The following is a 23,683-nucleotide window of genomic DNA, read 5'->3' as shown; positions in this document are numbered from 1 at the left end:
TCCCTGGTGGTCCAGTGGGTAAGACTCTGCGTTTGCAATGCAGGGGTCCTGGGTTCGATCCCTGGCTGGGGAGCTAGATCCCACATGCATGCTACACCTAAGAGAGTCTGCATGCCGCAACTAAGAGGAATTCCACATGCCCCAACTAAGAGTCCACACACCGCAACTAAAGATCCCACATGCCACAACTAAGACCTGGTGCAACCAAGATAGACAGAAAAATAAATAAATAAATATTTTTTTAAAAATAAAAATTAAAAAAATCAAAAGATCTCTGCCCAAATGTCAGAATGGATATTAGAGTTTATAAGACAAAAGATAATAAAACAATAGATAGCATGCTTTGTAGCCCATAATTATTCTTTTTTTTTTGTATTTTTAAAAATTGAAGTATAGTTGGTTTACAATATTGGGTTAGTTTCAGGTGTACAGCAAAGTGATTCAGTTATATATATTTTTTCTTCAGATTATTTTCCATTATAGGTTATTATAAGATATTGAATATATTTCCCTGTGCTATACAGTAAACCCTTGTTGCTTATCTATTTTATGTGTAGTAGTTCGTATCTGCTAATCCCATACTCATAATTTATCCTTGCCCCCCTTCCTTTTTGATAACTGTAAGTTTGTTTTCTGTGTCCATAAGTCTGTTTCTGTTTTGTATATAGATTCATTTGTACTATTTTTTAGATTCTACATATAAGTGATTTCATAATAATATTTGTCTTTGTCTGACTTACTTCACCAAGTATAATATTCTCTAGGTCCATCCATTTGCTGCTGCAAATGGCAATATTTCATTCTTTTTTATGACTGAGTAATATTCCATTGTGTGTGTGTGTGCACGCGTGCGTGTGTGTGTATACATATATCATGTCTTCCTAAACCATGTCCATTGATGGTGTAGCCCATGACTCTTATTTTTTTCAAGATTTATTTATTTAGGCTGCACTGGGTCTTAGTTGTGGCACACTTGATCTTCGTCTCGGCATGTGAACTCTTAGTTGTGGCATGCAGGCAGGATCTAGTTCCCCGACCAGGGATCAAACCTGAGCCCCCTGCATTGGGAGCACAGAGTCTTACCCGCTGGACCACCAGGGAAGTCCCCATAGCCCACCATTCTTAAGGGGAGGACTGAAACGGGGGTGATGGTGGGGCGACAGACGGGGTTCTGCGATCCTGGCTCAGTCTTAGCCGTGAGGCCTTGGGCAAGTCACTTAACTTCAATGGAGACTCAGTTTCCTCACCTATAAAGATAATAACAATACCAGTGTATTAGAATGATGACTTTTTGTGTTCCCTGTCTGGGTCACAGAAGAAGAAATTCCGAATCTACCTTATCTGACAAATTTGTATTGTTCAGTCTCAGGTGGAGCCATGACTTCATCTGAAAAAACTTGCCCTGTCCCAGAGGAAGATAATTATAACACTAGTGCACCCTTGCAGAGCATTCTCTCTGTACCGGCACTATTCTGAGCATTCTCCATAATTCATTTAATCCTCACAGCATTCTATGAAGCAGGTACTATTTTAATCAATCTCATTTTACAGACAAGGAAACTGGGGCCCAGAAAAGACAACAGTTATTAAGGGACACAACCCAGATACCAACCCAGATGCTTTGGCCAAGAGCCCACGCTCTTAGCCATCAAGCTATCTTGTCTCTTGTTAACAAAAGCATAATTTGCAATAAAGGCAGGGAAAGGAAGTTGATTGAGAAATACTAGCTTTATACAAACTTAAATGTGAACAAAACCCAGTACCTTTCTATCAGCACTTTTACAAAAAATAGTGAAAGGTGATTTCATGGTGGTTTGGAAAATCCTGCTCTGTTTCTAGTTTCAATTGCTGTGGTCTTTCTGAAGAGCAGGCTGGACCTACTAACAGGAGGAAAAAGAGATCTAGTTAGGGAGACCAGCCTTCCTGGGTTTAGCACTGAAAGTTCTGTGTCCCAGGATACCCCCTAGTCCTGGTCACCCTAGGCTAGCTGTTCCCCAGTGAAATAACCCTGAAGGAAAAGAAAAGCTGTGATGTGACCTGGATTGGGCTCCTGCCTCCCTCTCCAGCTCATTTCTCACCACTCTCTTCCTTGGCCAGGCTGAGATAGTTTTAGTTCCAAAATGGACAAGACTCTTTACCTTCTGGGCGTGATTCCTGCTGTTTCTTCAGGCTGTTTCCAAGCCCTCTTTGCTTGGTTCACACTCACTCCAAACCCAACCAGACTGATGAAGTTCAGCAGGTACACACCGATGTGGCCACACCAGTTGTTAAAATATCCACTTCCAGGACTTCCGTGGTAGTCCAGTGGTTAAGAATCTGCCTTCCAATGCAGGGGACGCAGGTTCAATCCCTGGTCGGGGAACAAAGATCCCACATGCATGTCGCAGCTAAGTTCACGTGCTCTAGAGCCCATGTGCCGCAACGATGTGGCCAAAAAAAAAAAAAATCCACTTCCCTGAGTGTACCCCTCCCCATCACTCTTCCCCAGGAGCCAGCCACTAAAGGGTTAATATCAGGCACACTAAAGATCTTCTAAAAAGCTGCTCCAGCACAAGGACTAGCATCTCTCTGCAGCCATACCAGTTGTTAAACAATGTAAATATCATCCCTGATTAAAACTATGTAAAATGTGAATTTATATAAGCAATGCCAAGAAGAGAATTTGGATGTCATTATTAATTGAATGCTTGTTTATTGGGTCCTCTTTCTGTAAAGTTGCTAATGTTCATAATGATCATCCTCATCATCAGAGGAAAACACACACTCTAGCGTTAACCCCAGGGAGCTGAGTGGACCTCGGCGGTCTCAGGCCCCAACTTCTATTCAAGAGGAGGCTTTGGGCCAGTGGAGCCAGTCTTTGAGGAGAAGTAACTGAGGATTTGGCTGAACCCAGGGCTTGGCCATTTGGACAAGTGCTTGTGACATCAGGGAAGGTGGGGCTGCCTGCTTATCAGTCTCTTTATCATTTGGCAAATCATGCCTCCCCATTCATTTATTCATTCCACAAAGAGTTAATAAGCTCCTCCTAAGTGGGATGCCACTGGACTGGGGCAGTAAGAGCCAGAAGTTGTATGAGACCCTCCCTGTTCCCAGCTGCTTGAAGTATATGATATGCACACAGGAAACACATAACGTTCTCAAAGTGAGAGAAACAATGAGTTTAGAGGGAGGTTAATGTAGGGTAGAGCGAGGTGGGGAAAGAGGTGAGGCCTGTTTTGTTCATCCACGTGCACTCAGCACTTTCCACAGTGACTGCCCCACAGTGGGTTCGAAAAGAACCTCATGGAATGAAGGAATGAATGAGAACAAACTATTCATAATTCTGCCATTCAGAGGTAGTCATTGACATGTTGGTGCATTTCCTCTTTTTTTTCTAAATATACGACAAATATATTTTTTAATTTCAGTAACTTTGTAAAATTTATTTTTGGCTGCTTTGGGTCTTCATTGCTGTGCGTGGGCTTTCTCTAGTTGTGGTGAGCAGGGACTACTCTTCGTTGCAGTGCACGGGCTTCCCATTGCCGTGGCTTCTCTTGTTGCAGAGCATGGGCTCTAGGTGCACGGGCTTCAGTAGTTGTGGCTCATGGGTTCTAGAGCGCAGGCTCAGTAGTTGTGGCACACGGGCTTAGTGGCTCCGCGGCATGTGGAATCTTCCCGGGCCAGGGATTGAACCCGTGTCCCCTGCATTGGCAGGTGGATTCTTAACCACTGCACCACCAGGAAAGCCCAGTAACTTTTTTTTAGTGTAAAATAACATGTTCATTGTAGAAAAAGGAGAGAAAATGATGATAAAGCAACATAATATTAATTGCTAACGTGTTTAGTGTTCATTATATATCAGGCTTCCCACCCAATGGCGATGAATCTCCATATTTTGGTCTATGTCCTTCATATAGGACTCTCTTTAATTCTAACTGTACACTTTTAAAAAAAAATACCTGGGCTCAAACTGTTTATATAATTCTGTATCATTTAACTTTTTTTTTTTTTTTTTTGCGGTACACGGACCTCTCAGTGTTGTGGCCTCTCCCGTTGCGGAGCGCAGGCTCAGCGGCCATGGCTCACGGGCCTAGCCGCTGCTCCGCGGCATGTGGGATCTTCCCAGACCGGGGCACGAACCCGTGTCCCCTGCATCGGCAGGCGGACTCTCAACCACTGCACCACCAGGGAAGCCCTAACACTATTTTTAACATTTTCCTACATCATTGGAAGTTCTCTCAAGGATTATTTCAGTGGCTATTTATCCCATCCTGGGGGTATACTGTAATTAGAGGCTGTGGGATGCCAGCAGGGACTTGTACAGTCTATCCAATGGCAAACAGGGATTCACTATAGGTTTTTTAGTGGGAGGGTGACAGAATAAACTTGTCTTAGGAAGACTGAGCGCACTAGAAATGAGCAGAACAAAGCCAGGGAGGCAGGCAGGAGGTGATTCTTTGGGCAAGGGATGCTAAAAGGAAGAGGGGCGTCAAGTACTTCACGAAAAGGACTGAGGACGGGGGAGGATGGAGAGGAGGGAGTCCAAGTGCATCGGAAGGTTTGGAGAGTATTCGGCTCCAACTCCTTCCAATTCATTAGCTTGAGAGAATTGTGCTACGTGATCAGAAATAAGGAAGTTAGAAGGGGAACTCTGTTAATGAAAGGAGAGGGGAGTTCTTTTACATGAACGTTTTTAGCTGGCAACTCCTGAAGGCAGTTAAAAAAAAGAAAAGAAAAAGAAAAAAATACTGGGCAGGAAAGAGTTGTCTGAGGGGGGCAGTAGCAGTTGGGATCAGGTAGATGGAGACGGGGTGGAGAGAAAGACAGGGAGAAGCAAAGGCTAAGCAAGGCTGGATGCGGGACAGTGGGCAGGGCAAGGCCGACGCTCCAGAGGCAGCCTGATCCTAGAGACAGATGGCATGGAGGGGCTGGAGGGCTGACTAGCAAGATCCTGTTCCCCCGGCACCAGGAGGCTGACTCAGCCCAGGCCGCTGACTTTGCCGCCAGCTCTCTCCCAGGACACAAGTACACCGAGTAGAGAAAAATCCAATTAATTAACTGGAAAGCCTGGTGAGTGTGCAGCCTAATTACTGTATTATCATCAGTATGTTGGTAAATAAGTAGTGTTCTTCCCAGGTTTATTGAAGTATGATGGACAAAGAAATTAAGCGTTAGATATAAAATTCTTTTTCTTGCATCCGCTTTTTTTTGTTTTGTTTTGTTTTTGTTTTTGTTTTTCGGTACGCGGGCCTCTCACTGTTGTGGCCTCTCCCATTGCGGAGCACAGGCCCTGGACGCGCAGGCTCAGCGGCCATGGCTCACGGGCCCAGCCGCTCCGTGGCATGTGGGATCCTCCCGGACCGGGGCACGAACCCGTGTCCCCTGCATCGGCAGGCGGATTCTCAACCACTGCGCCACCAGGGAAGCCCAAAATTCTTTTTCTTGCATCCGCTTTTTATTTCAAAGCTTTCTGACCTGCCCATTGAGTCTCTGGGCTCCTTCTGAGTAACAAGCCTGATTCGGAGGCTTTGGAGTTTAGTATGCAGAAGAAATAGAAAAAGACTACATGAGGTGCATTTCACTCACAAAGAGCCTGTGCACTGAACTTTTTGAGTAAACTCTTTCTTTTTTGTTAATCCCTTTTTCAGCAATAGGAAAACCACGGTGGTGGGGTACGGGTAGATTTCTTTTGGTTTATTCTTACTGAGTTGAGGTTTTGCTGTAGGTATTCCAGTGTATGCAGTAATTTTAAATAAGATATGGGCTTAACAGAAATGCCTAAGAATTTGACCATACCTGAGTGTGAACCTGTGGATTGATGGTTCTGGGACTGTCTGCCACTTACTAGCTTCTTTGATCTTGAGGCTAGTCCCCTAACTTCTCTGGGCCCCTGTATACTCCCCCTAACACCCCTCACAGACCCCAGCAATTGCACTTGGGTATCATGTGAGATAGGGCAAACTAAAGCACTTCTACAAGTCTAAAGCTCCATACACCTTGTGTTGGACACTTTGGAAACAAAATGTTATGACTGCCGTGATTCAATGTCAGGGCCACGTTTTAGTTTAGTTTTGTTTTTCTGCTAATTAAAACTATTTTATTAATCTTACACTCTCCCTAAGCTAGCTAATTTTTTTTAACTTAGGGCTTAGGTTTTTGGGGTTTTTTTGATATAGTTGACATACAATATTACATCAGTTTTAGATGTACTACATAGTGATTTGACATTTGCATATGTTATGAAATGATCACCATAAGTCTAGTAACCATCTGTTGCCACACAGTTATTCCAATATTATTGACCATATTCCTTTTACATCCTCGTGGCTTATTTATTTTATAACTGGAGGTTTGTACCTCTTAATCCCCTCAGTATTTCACTCCCTGCCACCCTCCTCCCTTCTGGCATCTACCTGTTTGTTCTCTGTAATTACGACTCTCTTTTTATTTTATTGTTGTTATTTTTAAAAATATTTATGTATGTATTTATTTATTTGGCTGCACTGGGTCTTAGCTGCGGCATGTGGGATCTAGTTCCCTGACTAGGGATCGAACCCAGGCCCCCTGCATTGGGAGTGTGGAGTCTTAGCCACTGGACTACCAGGGAAGTCCCTATTTCGTTTTGTTTTGTTTTTTAGATTCTACATATAAGTGAGGTCATACGGCATTTGTCTTTCTCTGTCTGACTTATTTCACTTAGCATAATACCCTGTAGATCCATCCATGTTGTGACAAATGGCAAGGTTTCATTTTTTATGGCTGAGTAATATTCCTTTGTACATATATACCATATCTTTATCCATTCATCTATCATGGACACTAAGGTGGTTTCCATATCTTGGCTACTGTAAATAATGCTGCAATGAACATTGGAGTGCATATATCTTTTCGAATTATTGTTTTTGTTTTCTTCAGGTAAATACCCAGAAGTGAAATTGCTGGATCATATGGTAGTTCTATTTTTAATTTTGGGGGGAACCTCCATACTGTTTTCCATAGTGGCTGCATCAATTTACAGTCCAACTGATAATTCACAAGTGTTCCCTTTTCTCCACATTCTCACCAACATTTGTTATTTGTTGTCTTTTGATGATAGCCATTCTGACAATTGTGCTTTTAATTTGTATCTCTCTTATGATGAGTGATGTTGAGCATCTTTTCTTGTGCCTGTTGGCTGTCCATGTGTCTTCTTCAGAAAAATGTCTATTCAGGTCCTCTGCCCATTTTTTAGTCGGGTTGTTTTGTTTTGGTTTTTTTCTTCGTTGAATTTTATGAGTTCTTTGTATATTTTGGATATTAACCCCTTATTGAATATATTGTTTGCAAATATCTTCTCCCATTCAATAGGCTGTCTTTGTTTTGTTGATAGTTTCTTGCGATGTGCAAAAGCTTTTTAGTTCGATGTAGTCCCATTTGCTTATTTTTGCTTTTGTTTCCCTTTCCAGGAGACAGATCCAAAAAAATATTACTAAGACCTATGTCAAAGAGCATACTGCCCATGTTTTCTTCTAGGAGTTTTATGGTTTTAGGTCTTATATTTAAGTCTTAATCCATTGTGAGTTTATTTTGTATATGGTGTGAGAAAGTAGTCCAGTTTGATTCTTTTGCATGTAGCTGTCCAGTGTTCCCAGCAGCATTTTTGAAAAGCTTGTCTTTTCCCCATTTTATATTCTTGCCTCCTTTGTTGTAGATTGATTGTACAAGCAAGGGTTTATTTCTGGGCTCTATATACTCTTCCATTGATCTATGTGTCTGTTTTTGTTCCAGTACCATACTTTTCTTTATTAGTTTTTTTTTTTAATTTTTAAAATTTATTTATCATTTATTTTTGGCTGTGTTGGGTCTTTGTTGCTGCGTGCGGGCTTTCTCTAGTTACGGCAAGTGGGGCTACTCTGTTGCGGTGCGCGTGCTTCTCATTGCAGTGGCTTCTCTTGTTGCGGACCACAGGCTCCAGGCACGCAGGCCTCAGTAGTTGTGGCACAGGGTCTCAGTAGTTGTGGCTCACAGGCTCCAGAGCGCAGGCTTAGTTGTTGTGGTGCACAGGCTTAGTTGCTCTACAGCATGTGGGATCTTCCTGGACCAGGGCTCGAACCCATGTCTCCTGCATTGGCAGGTGGATTCTTAACCACTGCACCACCAGGGAAGCTCAGTTTTTTTGTTTTTTAATACACTTTATTTTGGAACAGTTTAGATTTACAGAAAAATTGAGAAGATAGCACAGGGTTTCCCTGTATCTCACACCCAGTTTCCCCCATTATAAATATCTTACATTGTATGGTATACATTTGTCACAATTAATGAACCAGCATTGGTATATTATTATTAACTAAAGTTCATATTTTATTCAGAATTCCTTGGTTTTTACCTAATGTCCTCTTTTTCTCCCAGGATCCCACCCAGGATCCCACATTACATTTAATTGTCATGTCTCCTTAGGCTCCTCTTGGCTGTGGCAGTTTTTCATACTTACCTTGTTTTTGATGATCTTGACAGTTTTCAGGAGTACTGGGCCAGCATTTTGTAGAATGTCTCTCAGTTGGAACTTTTCCGATGTTTTTCTCATGATTAGGCTGGAGTTCGTCAGAGGTAAAATGTCATTCTCATCACATCACATCAAGGGTGCATACTATCAGCTTGACTTATCAGTGTTGATCTTAATCTTGATCACCTGCTTGAGGGAGTGTTTGTCAGGATTCTCCACTGTAAAGTTATTTATTTCCCCACCCTTTTCAGACTGTCCTCTTTGCAAGGAAATCACTATACACAGCCCACAAGATTGCTGGTTTACACTCCTCCTTGAGGGTGGAGTATATACATACATTATTTGGAATTCTTCACAGGAGATTTGGCTATTATCCCCCATTTATTTATGTATTCAATCATTTATATCAGAATAGACTAGCAGCTATTTATTTTATACTTTGGGTTATAATCCAATACTGGTTTATTTTGTTGCTCCAATTGTCCCAGATTTGGCCTTTGGAAGCTCTTTCAGTTGGCCCCTGTGTCCTCTAACTTATCTCCACCTTCCTGTTGTTTTGTTTGTTTGTTTAGCACTTCCTTACTTTCTGTGCTACAAAATGTTCCCAGGCTCATCTTGTATATTTCCTAGTCCAATCCTAAAATCAATCATTTCTCCAAGGAGAAAGTCAAGGCGACGTTTTAGTCTTAGCAAATGTGTATCTGACTGGAAGTTGGGACAGACAATCCGTCAGGTGGGCAGGAATAAGACTCAAGCCACCCTCGGGAGGGGACTCTCCCAGCAGCAACAGCCAGAATTACAAGCCCTTAGCTGAGAAATAGATGACTCACCAGCTCCCCAGGTTGTCTCCTCCCTCCCCCTCTTGCTGACAAGACTGTCCCTAAACCAGCTCCGACAGAACGACCTAGGTTCGAAAGTGTCCCCACCCAAGGGGCCAGTGAAGAATGGCCTGTTGCAGGCCAAGTTAGGGCTTTAACCATAGCCAGCTGATACCTCCCCCCATTTGTGTATTTGTGTATTATTTATACCCCTTCTACCTGCAGAAAGAATTAAACAGGATTACCTTCAATAATAAATACAATAAAACTATTAAAGCTTGGGTAATAAGCTACAATAAAACTATTAAAGCTTGGGTAAAAGGACAAGAGTGCTGTGAAGAAGAGCGTGTGTGTGTGTGTGTGTGTGTGTGTGTGTGTGTGTGTGTGTTGGGTGTGTATGTGTGTGTGTTAATTTTGTCCCAGACACCTGGGCTGAGGCAACTTCCCCAGGTTCCCTGAATAACAGATTGCTAGCACCAGAAGGACCTTAAGAAATAAATATGCTTCACCTGGCATTTTATAGCTGAGATGGAGCAAGTGATTTCTCAGGAATCACACAGCTAATGAGCTGAAGAAGTAGGAATACTGGGGCACATCTCTTGATGTCTAGGTCTTTCAAATTCCCATTCTTGCCTCCCTTTCCAGGAGAGCAAAAAGAATAGCTTTTAGACCTCCTGGGTTATACAATGGCAAGACAACACTTTGAGGCTTCTTTCACTTGCCAGATGAATAAACTTATGTGGATGTGTCTGAGAAGTCACTGGGGGCTATAGTTAGGGGTTATTAGCATCCCCAGACACTCGGACATAGGAAATGCAGGATGTAGACATTGGGATGCAGAAGTGGATACTGGGGATCCTACCATTTCCCCACAGTCAAGCTTTAAATGGTTAAATCAGCAATGTTCTAGTTGTCCTCAACTTTTGACCAACAGTGGGGGAAAAAAAAGAAAAATAAATAAAAACCAGGGGTCCTGAGACTTTTTTCAAGAGATTTAGAGATTTTGACTTAGGGATTTTTATACTACCAACTGTTTAAGAAATTGGATTATCTCTTTTCTTTAATATCTGCCTCCCAACAGTCTCCCTTCAACAACTCATGAATGCGGTGTTTTCAATGATCTTTGTGTAGGCTGAGATCTTTGTATGGGCTTGGAATTCAGAGAAAGGATTCTGGGCCTGGTGTCACTTGGTGTGGCTGCAATAAAGAGATGAAATCAGCATCAGGCTATTTTTCACTTGCTCTCTTGGTGACCTTCTTAGGGCTACCTGGGATATCTTGTCTCTGTCTGTAAACTCCTTCTAAGGCAAGGACAGTGCGAGGCCCAGAACAGCATCAGCAAATAGTTAATTACTATGTGCTTTTGATGATGATGATGAAGATAATATTAGGAACTTTGGGGATTTAGAAAATATTCAATTGGAGGACTGTCCTTGAAGATCCTCCCCAGCTAGCTTCTCCAGCACCCTGAGTTCCTTTAGAGGAGCAGAGTGAAGGTGTTTAAAGCCTGCCTTCAGGCTGAGTCTAGAGGACCTCTTCGGTGGAAGGGGGTCGTTACATTCCTGCCTGCTGAGTTCACGCCTGAGTGTATCTTCGGCCTCTTCATGATCTCTATATTTTAAAAAAATAATTCATTAATTAATAAACTTATTACCCAGACTTTTTTATACTCGTACAAACATGTCTAGTTTTTTGTTTTAATTTGAACAGAGGTTTAATTTGAACATGCAGCATTATGTGTTCTGCAATTTGCTTCTTCCTCCTAACAATAAATCCTGGATATCTTTCTCTGCCAAGATACCTAGATCTGCCTCATTTGGGCGAGTCTTTGTCCTCATACCTGTGTGATTCTCCGAGCGTCATTTTTTGGCCTGCCTCTCTTTCTCGGGGTGTGAGAGATTGCCTGACCTCTTGCGGTACGCTGCAGAGGGAGGTCCTAGAGGAGGCCTGGAGGGTGGGCGGGGCCCGAGGCCGCATGGGATATGCAGATGAGGTAGGCGGGGCCCCCCCATATACCCGCGGTTAGCTGCTGGCGGTTGAGCCGGGTCTCGGCAGATTCAGTCAGAGGCAACCTCGACGGACCTTGCTTCACCGAGCACAGCGGAGCCTGGTACCCGGCTGTCCCGGGAGCGGGCCATGCCCCCGCGGGAGCTAAGCGAGGCCGAGTCGTCCCCGCTCCGGGCCCCGACCCCTCCGTCGCGGCGGGGCAGCGCGTCCCCAGAGCTGGGCATCAAGTGCGTGCTTGTGGGCGACGGCGCCGTGGGCAAGAGCAGCCTCATCGTCAGCTATACCTGCAATGGGTACCCCGCGCGCTACCGGCCCACAGCGCTGGACACCTTCTCCGGTAATTTCAACGGCCCCGGCGGCCGCGTGGCAGGGGCTGGGGTTGTGCACCGGGGCTGGGGCTGGCGCTGAGGCGCGAGTGCACTGAAACCGCCGGGGAGGCTGACGGGAGCAGGCCCCGAGGTGGCGCTGGTGAGGCCTGGTGGGATCCTGGACGCTGTAACTCAGACTTTCCCCTGCTCCTCCTCTGCAGTGCAAGTCCTGGTTGACGGAGCCCCGGTGCGCATTGAGCTCTGGGACACAGCGGGACAGGTGAGAGGAGTAGGGAGCGGCCTCTGCTGGTCTGGGGTGAGGTGGGCTGGAAGCTGGGAGGACCCCTGATCCATCAGGAATGGAGAAGGCCTTGGGCCCTTAGTTACGAGTCTCAGCCTCCAACCTCAGGTGACAAGCGGATTCCCGCGTCCAGGGGCAGGGAATAAGCCTACTAATGGCCTGGCCTTTCCATCCCAGGAAGACTTTGATCGCCTTCGCTCCCTCTGCTACCCGGATACGGATGTCTTCCTGGTCTGCTTCAGCGTGGTGCAGCCCAGCTCCTTCCAAAACATCACAGAGAAATGGCTGCCAGAGATCCGCACTCACAACCCCCAGGCGCCCGTGCTGCTGGTGGGCACGCAGGCCGACCTGAGGGACGATGTCAATGTACTGATTCAGCTGGACCAGGGAGGCCGGAAAGGCCCCGTGCCTCAACCCCAGGCTCAGGGTCTGGCCGAGAAGATCCGGGCCTGCTGCTACCTGGAATGCTCTGCCTTGACACAGAAGAACTTGAAGGAGGTGTTTGACTTGGCCATTCTCAGTGCCATTGAGCACAAAGCCCGGCTGGAGAAGAAACTGAATGCCAAAGGTGTGCGCACCCTCTCCCGCTGCCGCTGGAAGAAGTTCTTCTGCTTTGTTTGAAGAGCTGTGGCAGCAAAATGATCAGTAGGCCAATGGCCACAGACTTCTAGAACCTGGGGCATGGGGCCTTTGAGGGACCTGCTGGCAGGGCCACGTCACCCCCGTGGGACTCAGTTCCCATATGAACACTGTGGCAACACAGCCTCCAACTGCCCACTCTTATGTGCCAGGGTGAGCCTAGGGCCTGGAGGAGGGAAGCCTCTGACTTGGATTTCTGTGGATTTCTCTGACTTGGATTTCTCAAGTACAGAGAAATCCCAGTACTTTGATTTTCATGGGATGATCCTAACAGTGTCAGCTCCCTCCAAGCAGTTTGGGATCCAATACCCAGTCTCTTCTCATGGGCCCTTAGGTCAATCTGGCTGAATTAGGACCACTCCTGGTGGTCCCCACCTGCTCCTTGGCACAGGGGTGAGGAAGAGCCTGGGGAACAGCTGGGCATCTAGGAGGGCTGGAAGGCATCCGGCCCTGAACTGGAGAGAAGTTTAGGATGGATTGGGTAAGACGGACGTCAGTGAGAGATTGAGAGGGGTCCGAAAGTAAAGGCTTGGAGCCTTGGGACTGGAGGCAGGCTGGGGAGGAGGAGGCAGATGAGAGGGCTAGGCTTGGAAGAAAGAAGGAGAGCAGAGAAGTGGGGCAGCTGAGGAGCAAGGCTGCCACCTGGGCTGTCCTCAACCCCCAAGGCCAGGGAGGGTAGGGCTGGTCCCTGGGAAGAGCTGGGTCTCAGTGCTCCCTAGGCACTGCCCAAACTGGCTAGGCCAGGAGTGGGGCAGGAAGTGAGAGGCAAGGCCCAGCAAGAGGAGGGGGAGGAGCTGCAAATTGGAGCCTGAAGAAAGAAGGGGCTTTCTCCAAGGTCACAACCTAGAAGATAAGGCAGTGCAGAGTCTGCAAATAAAGCCTTAAGTTTCTGAAGCTGCTGTCTTGTGTCATTTCCTGCAGGAGTCAGCACACTGGTCCCTCGAGGCCCAACAGTTTGGATGGAGGCAGGTTGAGTACCAAAGGAATGAGGCTAGATCGAAAGGGGCGGGCTGGACTAGATGGGACAGTGTGATGGGAACTGGACTGGGGGGGTGGGTTGGGGGCTCCCCGCTTGGGGCTTAGCTGGTTCCCAGGAAAGCTAGCGTGGGAAGCAGCCTGGAAACGGGTTTCCCCAGGTGTCAGCGCCAGAGCTGCTTTCCCATGACCTCACCAGGCGGGTGGTGCCCCTCCCCTCTCCTCCTCCTTTCTAGAGCGCAGTGTTCAGCGCTGGGCTCTGGGGCAATCCTGAGCCTTCTAACCTTCCTGCTCTGATCCTTCCAACAGTCCACAGGGCCCAGGGTCTCAGGTTGGAGTGGCCCTCTGGTTCAGACCCTGAGCATGAAAGGACCCCCATATACAGCTTAAACCTCAACCACTGGCCAAACTTCTTGGACTTGAGTTGGTTGGACCCAGTCTTCAGCCTTAGCACTCAAAGTCCACATAAGGATCCAGTGAAGGTCTGGATGCCAGTTGTCAGCAACTTAAATTGAAGATTGGTCCCAGAAATCCTTTGAGAGTGAGCATTCATTGATTGAGGACTTGGAGAGGAGCAGGGATCCAGAGAACATTCCCTGGAATTGGAGCTGGAAGGAACTTTAATGGGCACATTTGTGGGGGGCGGGGCACCACTTTATTTTACCCATAAAGAAAGAGAGGCTCAGTAATATCGCAAGTGAGATATTATTACTCAGTGGCTACAAGAGCACTTTGCAAACTCCAGAGTAGGTACATGGGTGTTATTCGTGTGGAGAGGTATTTCCTGGGACACCTGGAACACCTGCTAGGCAACTAATGGGCCAGGTGAGCACTCTGTCCCTGCGCAGCTCCCTCTGCAGGAAGCTGTGTATGTGAGAAACAGCATATGGCTGAGGGACAGAAACCCTAGCCAAGTGAAACCTCAGATAATCCCCTAGTTTTACCCAAGACTGTCCGACTTCTGTCCCACCTAGGCCCACCGCCCAGGACTCCAGCCACCTGTCTCCTTCTGTCCCCTTGCCCCTCAGGTGGAGGTGCTGAGCTGCACCATTGCAGCCAGGTCTTGATGGGGGTCTCACACCCCTGCTCCGTGGCCTGCCATTACCTCAACCCAGCCTGACACATTCCCTTCCTGGTTCAAGTTCAGGCTCTAGCATCAACCATGACCTTAGGCAATTTTTTTTTCCTTCTCTGTGCCTCAGTTTCCTCATTTGCAAAATGAAACACTCAAGACTCTGGATTAGAGGTTTTCAAACTGCTCCGAGGGGACTTAGAGGTGCCATGGGTCAGGGGAGGAAGCCTCATTAGGTGATCTTTGGGCTGCCCCACCTCCAACTACTTCCCTAATTCTCTAATGGTACCAGCACATCCATGTCATTATGTCTCCTCTCCTGCTGGGTCACTGAGCCTTATCAGCCTCGCTCCTACATCTCTGCCACTGCCGCTTCCCACTCCAGCCCCCCTAGCGCTGCTTCCTTATCCTCTGGCACCTCCCTGACTCAAGACTGTTAGTACCTCTCATTGCCTGCAGTGAACTCCCAGCTTCTCATTTAAGCACTCAGGACTTCAAATCTGACACCAACCCGGACAAGGCCAGCTTGTCCCAGTGATCCCCACTCCCTGATCCCCAATAATTTTTTACTTCTGACTCCAAGTCTGTGCTTTTGCCAAATCCTCTAGAAAGTGCCCCCACCTCCCCCCACCCCCGCAATCCCCCAGATGCGCTGTTTCTCCTTTAACCATCTTCCAATCAATACTCCCCTTCTCCAGGACCTGTATTACTGTCCTCACTGCTCTCTTGGCACATTGAAGGGACACCAAATTTGGTCACTTGCTCAGGCTACATCTCTCCAGCTAAACAGACAGAGAAAAAGTCCTACTCATGCCCATGTGCTCCCACAGAGTCTTGAGCTCAGGCAATGTTTGCTGCTGGCCATTAAGTGCCTAAGATGAAGAAGCCAAGCAGTGTGCCCTGTAGGGGATCCTGAGGATAAAGTTCATCTCCAGGTTTGTGTCACTGAGGCCTGAAGATAGCCCTAAAGAGCAATGACTTGCTGGAAAGGCCCTCTGAGGCATGGGGGCCCAAGCCCGTGCAGAGCAAAAGGGATTTACCTCTGGTTCCAAAACCATTGTCTCATTCTGCTTCTGTTTCTCTCTATAATGCGTCCTCTCTCTACTTTTCTGGGACTGTTTTTACCTCTTTATCTCTCTTCCATTTGCCTCTTTTCCCCTGCTTTCTCTGCTCTTGAATCTAAATTTAAAGGAACATTGATTATATTAAATGGATAAGTGTATGTTTCTTACATATTCAGTCTTACATTAGTGCTTATTAATGTAAATTATTTTTAATATCTCTGTAACCAACTCTTAGCTGATTTTTTAAAATGTCTATTTTCTTTTTCCATAATAAATGCTTATAGAAAAATTGGAAAATCTGAAGAACTAGAAGATTGAAAATGTACTAATAGTCTTTTTTAAAATTTTATTTACTTATTTTTGGCTGCATTGGGTCTTCGCTGCTGCACGCGGGCGCAAGCTACTCTTCGTTGCAGTGCGCGGGCTTCTCATTGTGGTGGCTTCTTTTGTTGCGGAGCACGGGCTCTAGAGCACAGGCTCAGTAGTTGTGGTGCACGGGCTTAGTTGTTCCGCAGCCTGTGGGATCTTCCTGGACCAGAGCTTGAACCTGTGTCCCCTGCATTGGCAGGTGGATTCTTAACCACTGCGCCACCAGGGAAGCCCAGTAATAATATTTTGATGTACTTCCTTTCAGTCTTCTCTTCTATGCATATTTTTGAAATATTTCTTGTGATTATGCTGTATATACAATTTTGTATTTGGGTTTTTTTTTTTAATTTTAACCGTTTTTTCATGTCATTATTAACTCCGACCAGAATCTATAACCATATATGTATGTTTGTTTACTATTTCACCCTGACCATAATTTCTTCAACTAGATCCCCATTGGGGGCATTTAGGTTGTTTTCCTTTAAATAATTTTTTTCTTTTATAAATGAGACTATATCCACAGTTGATTATTTTTTCCACCATGAGTTGGTGACCATCGACAGAAAAAACTGTCCTTCATCTTTGGCCTGGAGACAGGGCCCCCATATAATCCCAAGTGGCACTTATGAGGGAACTTGAGTTTCTGTGTCTGTGTGACTCGTGGGGAGCTCTTTCTGTTGGTGCATGACTAGCAGATTGTGTTCAATAAATGCTAACTGATGACAAGGTGTGTATATATGACATATTGGTTTTCATGTACATTCCCCTGTGTCCCTGTTTTTACTCTTGTGTATTTCAAGTGGGTATTACCTTTGTGCAAACCTCTGAATCGTTCCATATATGTGCAAGTCTGTGTATCCATGTCTGTAAATGTGGGTGTCTAGGTGAGATGTGTATAGCTCTGAACGTGTATGTCTGTGTAGCCACACAATGTCTGCCCTTAGGAGTATGTATTATACACAACTCTATGTGTGTGTCTGGGTGTGTGAGTTGGTCTCTGTGCCTGTGGGTGCATATCTAGGTTGGACCTCGCTTCTTGGGGGCTGTATGTCTATGTGTCTGTGTGTGCCCAGGTTCAGTTCTGTGTGGGTCTGTGTGAGGGGTCTCTCTCCACGTGCATCTTTGTTCTGGGCATGCGTGCTAGGCCGGTGTGTAAGTGTGTGCACACCTGAGGGAGCTGGGCCTGGCTTGCTTTCCCCCTGGGAGCAGAGTGGTGCCCAGGGCAGAGGTGACACACCCTCTGAGCTCCTCATTTTCCTGGGAACCAGCCTGGGAGAGTGAGTGAGACCGAGAGCAATCTGCGTCAGGAGCACCAGCCCCTTTTGCAACCAGCCCAGGCCCCAGGCGGGAACCAGGCTCTCACAGGTCAGACCTGCCCACTGCCTGGCTGCCAGGAAACCCAGCTCCCAGCAGGGCTGCACTGTCAGCGCCCTCCTTGGGCCTGGGCCAAATCCTCCGGGGAGCGGAACTCAGCCGGCCGAGGAGCCACATTAGTCACGCTATGGCAACAGTAGGGAGTGACTTCCCAGGCCTGGGCAGTGCTGGCTGTCCCAGGAAACCACCGCTTTCTGTCCCTGTACGTGGCAATGCTTAGGCAGCCTGGTCTCCTCCATTATCGCCTTCCATTCTTACAACCGAACTTCAAGATGGGCCAGACAGCTCTTATTAGCTCCAATTTTCAGATGAGGAGACTGAAGCACAGAGCCACACGACCAAGGTGAAGCAGATGGGGCTTGCACCTGGGTCCTGACCCTGGGTCCAGGCTTCTTTCTGCTGTGTCACCTGGGGGATTCTGCCCCCTAGAAATGGATCTCTCAGAGGGCAGGGCTGGGAGGCATAGTTTACGGGACAGATTAGGTTTTCCTAGGCTCGGGCAGAGGGGGACAGGGCTGGAAGTGGGATGTGAGGAGAGATGTTAGCATTGAACTAGGCCTGCCCTCCTAGTGGAATGTTCTCAAGGCTTCCTCCACTGACAGATTTGTTCCCTAATTGGGATGACAGTGGAATTCATTGTCAGACTCAGGATGGTTTTGAGATTGTATGCGAACTCTATTAATAACCTGGGTTTATGGTCACCCCACACATAACCCCTCTGGAAGTCAGAGCCAGTCACTGGCCTCCTTGACTGGCCAGCTCTGTGGCTTCCTTGACCCCTGCCTGCACCAATCTGCTTCTGTCCCCAGGTGTCCAGATGACTCCCTGGCCCCTTGGCAGTGAGGGGCAGCAGGGGAGCCTTGGGCGCTGTGCTGCATAGGGATTCCCTGGGGCCCCATGAATCTGGCAGAAAAACAAGTAGCCTGACCCAAGGTTAGTTTCCCCCTCAGATCTGTATTCTCTGTGACCATGTTCCGCTGCCTCTGCCCATCTTCCATTCCCCACCCCCAGGACCCTGCACCAGTTGGGGAGTGAGCAGAGCCTGTCCTCAGAGGTCTCCCTCCTGGGATGGCGAGATCACTGTCCTGGTGAGACAGGGGACCCTCGATTCCTGAGGCTGTGTGCATTTTTATCCCTATGGCACCATTCCACCCCTGCCCAACAGGCCATGTGCTCTGCTGACCACCCCACCTCCCATGGGTTCTCCTTTTTTTAAAAAATATTTATTTGGCTGCCCCGGGTCTTAGTTGCAGCACATGGGATCTTTGTTGCCACATGCAGGATCTTTTAGCTGCGGCACTCAGGGTCTTAGTTTTGGCATGCGGGATCTAGTCCTCTGACCAGGAATGGGACCCAGGCCCCCTCCATTGGGAGCACGGAGTCTTAACCACTGGACCATCCCTCCCACAGGTTCTCCTATTCCAGTCCTATCCCTGACTCGCAGGGCGACTTTGGGCAAATTACTGCCTTCTTCCTTGTCTGAGTTTCTCCCGGTTCTGAAGTGGGGCTAGTACTCTCTGCCCCTCCCTGGCTCCCAGGGGGCCTGCAGGGATAAGCAAGATAATAGTGGGGAACTGATTTGGAGGAAACTATCAAGACCCAAGTGAGAGGTATCAGCGCTGACCTGTGTTTACCTGGGTGTGGACCTCGGGATCCCAGCCTCCTGAGGTTTGGGAACAGCCCTGACAGCTTTTCGGCCTGGCTCCTGGCTCCTTTGTCCCACTTCCAGAGAAAGGGCAGAAACTGAACCCAAAAGTCTGGTTGTTTGGAGAAGATGAGACGTCAGAGCAAAAAGTTTGGGGCTCAGGCCTCCCAATCCACTCTGTCCCCAACCACTGGCTGTGTGACTGTGGGCAAGTCACTGCCCCTCTCTGGGCCTCAACAGCTTGGCTCTGACAGCCTCCCCCAGCTGTGCATTCAGGGGGTCCTAGAGCCTGTAACCTGTAACCATAGTTTTGGGATAGAAAGGGTCTCGCCATCTAGTCCAAGTCCTTTGCTTTTCATAGACCACTATGTGGTTTCTGGAGGCCACAGACTAACCCTGGTTAACCTGAGGTCATAAACTGGTTGCAAAGAGGATCAAGCAAGAGAGGGTATGTGGGTCAGAGAAAAGCCACTGGGAAGACAACCCCAAGTGAGCTGGTGGGGCAGCAATGTACTCCTTTGTACTCTATCAGTGTTCCATTGTCACTGTACCTTCAGCCTCTCCCTCCAGGCCTGAAATGCAGCACGGGTCTCTCCTTACCCACAGCTCTCCTTCCTTTCCCCACTTCTACAACAGTCTCCAACCCGACTCTGCCCCCTGCCCCGCTAGGTTTCCTGCCTGGCTCCTCAACCATTCATGATGGTCAGCTGGCTCCTCATTCCCAGCATCCTCCTTTCCTGACCCTGGCAGGCTTTGAAACCCCTCTCCTTTGAGCCTCTCTCTTCCTGGGTCTCCCACCGCCCCTCCGACTAATCCTCCTCTGCTTCCTCTTCCTCCAAGAAAAGCCTCTGTCCTCACTTTCTGCTGTCCTCTCTGGGTCCGCTCTCTCCCTCTTCCAGTAATCTCCCCACTCCTCCGTTTCACCCTCACATGGCTCGTTCCCTTCACCAGGCCCACATGCTCACCTCCAGAGTGTTGGGGGCCTCACCAGGATGCACCCACAGCTGGGACACAGAGCTAAGTGTGTGGCCCAAACACTACAAGACACGTGTGTTTTTGCCCTGTTCCTAGCCCTATTTTATATTCCTTCTTCTTTTTTTTTTAAATCTTGGTCCTACTTTATACTCAGGTTATCTCATAGTTTATAGATGCTTTTAAACTGCCTTTAAATCCCTCCCCAGTAAGGCTAGGCAAAAGCAAACAAAAACTAAGTAACCCGCAATAAAATCAATAAAACTAGCCTCCATCTGGTACCTGATGATCCCTCACCTTCTGCCTGGTTCTCCTGAAGCTACCCCCCTCCCGTCAGCCCTGTTTCTATTGGTGGCACTGCCAGGCTCCCAGGACAGAAAACCTGAAGGCCCCACTGACTCAGCTTCTCCCTCTGCATGAGCCAGTCAGTCACCAGGTCTCAGAGCTTCTCCCTTCCCCAGGGCTTAGGATGCTATCTCTCCTTTTCCAGCTCCATGGTCTCTATCCCACCTGGGAGCCTCCTCGTCTGATGATCTGTTTCTTTCTGAAATAGATCTCAATACCTCTTCAAAAAACACCTTTTTCATATTACAAAAGCAATAAATATTTATTGTAGAAAAATTTTTAAATGCAGGTCAACAAAAAGAAGACAGTAAAAACCACCTGTAATTTTTTATTTTTGTTGCGGTATGCGGGCCTCTAACTGTTGTGGCCTCTCCCATTGCAGAGCACAGGCTCCAGATGGGCCCGGACCGGGACACGAACCAATATCCCCTGCATGGGCAGGCGGACTCTCAGCCACTTGCGCCACCAGAGAAGCCCAACCACCTGTAATTTTATCAACGACAAGAGAACACTGTGGACATTTGGGTAAATATCTTTTTCCAGTTTTGTGTAAAAAAAGTGGTTGTTTTTTAGCCTCATGACAGGGGGCTTCTCAGTTTCCTTCCCAGTCTATTTTCTTGTTCTTCTTTGTTCTGGGCTCAGCTGATGGAACCCCAGGAGCTACTGCAGGTGGGGAAGGAGAGCCTGCGGGGGAGTCTGGGCCACTCCCAGGGCTGAAGCAGGCTTCCGGGTTTGGGGTTTCTAGGTGGTGCCATTGACCACAACCCTTGGAGTGGGGTGTGGGGGGAGCTGAGCAGTGCCTTCCCAGACTTCAGTCTAGCTGCGGTGGCGGGGGAGGAAGCGGTCTTGTGCTATAGGGCAAACCACTCCTCATTCAGGGCTTTTTGTTTAAGTGGGCAAGGGTGGGTTTGGGAGAAACAACCCAGTTTTTGTCCGTGTTTATTTGAACTGTCGGGACCAATAGGTTTTGAATAAAACTGCCCTGAGGGCCCAGGCAAGCACCTAACCTTGGGAGTGGCGGGGTGGATGGGGAGGGTTAGAGCCTGAGGCACTCAAGAGGCCCTAAGGCCTAAATTGCTGCAGGAATGTGGGCCCCCATTGCCAGTCTCCCAAATTTTCACAAGAAGCTAGAGGTATGGGATTTAAAAAAAATAAACTTTCTTGACTCTTTAACTGTTAGTAACTAATTAAAGAAATTAAACTACTGTTTGGGTCACAGCCCAACTGGCTACCAGCATGCAACCTTGCCAACTAGCCTTTACTGCATATCTACTGTGTACTTCATGCAGGTTACTCTCCCTGATTTACTTGGTATGGCGTCCTCTTCCTTCCCCTCTCCCTGTGTTGTGACCTCTAGTTGTGACCTCTATACTCCTTAAAGCCGAGTTTGGATTACCCCTTCCCCTGTCCCTCTGTTCAAATCCCCAAGTGCCCACCAATGTGACCTCTACCCACCAGCCTCCCAGCTTTTCCTCTCAAGGCCTGAGACAAACTGAGCAGCTTGCTGGACCCCAGTCAAAACAAGACCCATGATCTCCCCTGCCCAGCTTTTGCTCACTATGATTTTGCTATGCCTGGAACACCCACACCCACCTGCTCATCTCATTTTATACCTCCTTCATGAAGCTCTTTCTTAATCTCCACGGCTTGATCAGCCTCTGTTTTATTCAACAGCCATTTGTGGGATACCTTGTATGCACAAGCAGATCCTAGCACAGTTGATACTGAGATAAATAAGACCCAGTCCCCATCCCTGCCCCCGAGGAGCCTTGTCCCTATGAGGGTAGACTTATGCTAACATGGGTCATATGTATGCAGCAGAGCTGTGAGAGAATGGAGAGGGCAGCTGTGAAACAGCGAAGGCTTTCTGAGCTGGATCACGAGGTAAGTAGGAGCCTTCCGGGGGTAAAGAGGCATTTGAGGTGGAGGCAACTGCCTGTGCAAAGAAAGGAGGCATGACAGTTCTATTTATTTAGGTTGTGCCGGGTCTTTTTTTTTTAATATTTATTTATTTGGCTGCATCGGGTCTTAGTTGCAGCACGCTGGGTCTTCGTTGCCGCACATGGGCTTCTTTCTAGTTGTGGTGCGCAGGCTCTAGAGCACTCGGGCTCAGTAACTGCAGCACGTGGGCTCTGGAGTTGTGGCGTGCAGGGCTCTCTAGTTGTGACATGGGGGCTCCAGAGCACGCAGGCTCAGTAGTGTGGCAGGCGGGCTCTCTAGGTGTGGCATGCGGGCTCTAGAGCATGCAGGCTTAGTTGCCCCACGCATGTGGGATCTGATTTCCCCGACCAGGGATCGAAACCGGGCCCCCTGCATTGGCAGCACGGAGTCTCACCCACTGGACCACCAGGGAAGTCCTGGGAGGCATCAAAGTTCTGAGAAAGGGAGTCATTTGGCTGGGGATGGAGCAGAGAACAGCTGGGGACATCTCAGTAGTTTGGGTACCATATTGTTTTGTTACAGTATTTGCATTCCTTCCGCCTGCACTCCAGAGTGTAAGCTGCAGAAGAACAGGCACTGCGTCTCAGCTTTTATTGCTCCACACCTGACACCTGCCTGGGACTGTGTACTCTGGATCCAACCCTTGCAGCAAAGACAGCGCCCAGCAGTGGTGAGCGCGCCCCCTAGCGGCTCCTCCGCGCTCCCACCTCCTGTCACCCAGCTGACTCAGCCCTGCCCTCCTCCCTCCCAGCAGCTTTCTAGGGAAGGCGCTTTGTCTGCCATCATCTCACTATATCTCCACCTCTCCCTAAGAGGAGGATGCTCCCTTTGGTCCAACAAACACTTATTAAGCTTTTATTATGTGTTGATTACTCTTCCAGGCATTGGGATACAGAATTGACCTCAGCCCGGAAGTGCTCATAGAGAACCAAGGGATAATGAAGGTTGTTCCCAGTGCTGGGGAGACCAGAAGAGGAATAGAGCCCATTTCGAGCTTTGAAGGATGGATGAGTGGCTGGCAAGGTAGGAAGCAAAAATACTGTGTCTGGGAATTCCCTGGAAGTCCAGTGGTTAGGACTCTGTGCTCTCAGTGCCAAGGGCCTAGGTCCAATCCCTAGCTGGGGAACTAAAATCCCACAAGCTGCGTGTCTTGGCCGAAAAAAAAAATACAGTGCCTGATGAAATAGGAATAGCCACAGCACCGTAACGGGACCCACCCCCTGCCATCTACTCAGTTTATTGACCTGCTACCATTTACTAAGGTCGTAGAGGGGGTGTGGGGTGCTGGAGACCCAGAGGTGACTTAAGATACCATCTGTGTCTCCAGGAGCCCACAACCCAGTGGGAAGACAGATAAGTAAATGGAAAGGAAAAGGGGGTGCTCTGTGCTGG

At 47.9% G+C, this 23,683-nt stretch overlaps 1 protein-coding gene and 1 non-coding gene across 2 annotated transcripts; both read left to right on the top strand.

Annotated features, from left to right (window-relative positions):
• TRNAA-UGC (transfer RNA alanine (anticodon UGC)) lies at positions 1-73 on the top strand. The gene has a single exon. It is a non-coding gene; the product is annotated as a tRNA-Ala (tRNA).
• Positions 74-11,415: 11,342 nt separating this feature from the next.
• RHOV (ras homolog family member V) lies at positions 11,416-12,516 on the top strand. Its single transcript, XM_065871354.1, has 3 exons — positions 11,416-11,623; positions 11,816-11,874; positions 12,073-12,516. Exons 1-3 carry the CDS (start codon positions 11,416-11,418, stop codon positions 12,514-12,516), a joined length of 711 nt encoding a protein of 236 aa, XP_065727426.1.
• The last annotated feature ends 11,167 nt before the right edge of the window (positions 12,517-23,683 follow it).

This window comes from Phocoena phocoena, chromosome 2, assembly GCF_963924675.1.
Source record: "Phocoena phocoena chromosome 2, mPhoPho1.1, whole genome shotgun sequence".
In the NCBI taxonomy this organism is placed as follows: Eukaryota; Metazoa; Chordata; class Mammalia; order Artiodactyla; family Phocoenidae; genus Phocoena; species Phocoena phocoena.
The sequence above is the reverse complement of the archived record's forward strand: the minus strand, read 5'-3'. Positions and strand labels throughout refer to the sequence as shown.

Coding starts and splice junctions, on each gene's coding strand:
- RHOV (XM_065871354.1), top strand. CDS start 11,416: ATGCCCCCGCGGGAGCTAAGCGAGGCCGAGTCGTCCCCGCTCCGGGCC. Junction 11,624..11,815: donor AGCGCTGGACACCTTCTCCG/GTAATTTCAACG, acceptor CCTCCTCTGCAG/TGCAAGTCCTGGTTGACGGA. Junction 11,875..12,072: donor TCTGGGACACAGCGGGACAG/GTGAGAGGAGTA, acceptor TTTCCATCCCAG/GAAGACTTTGATCGCCTTCG.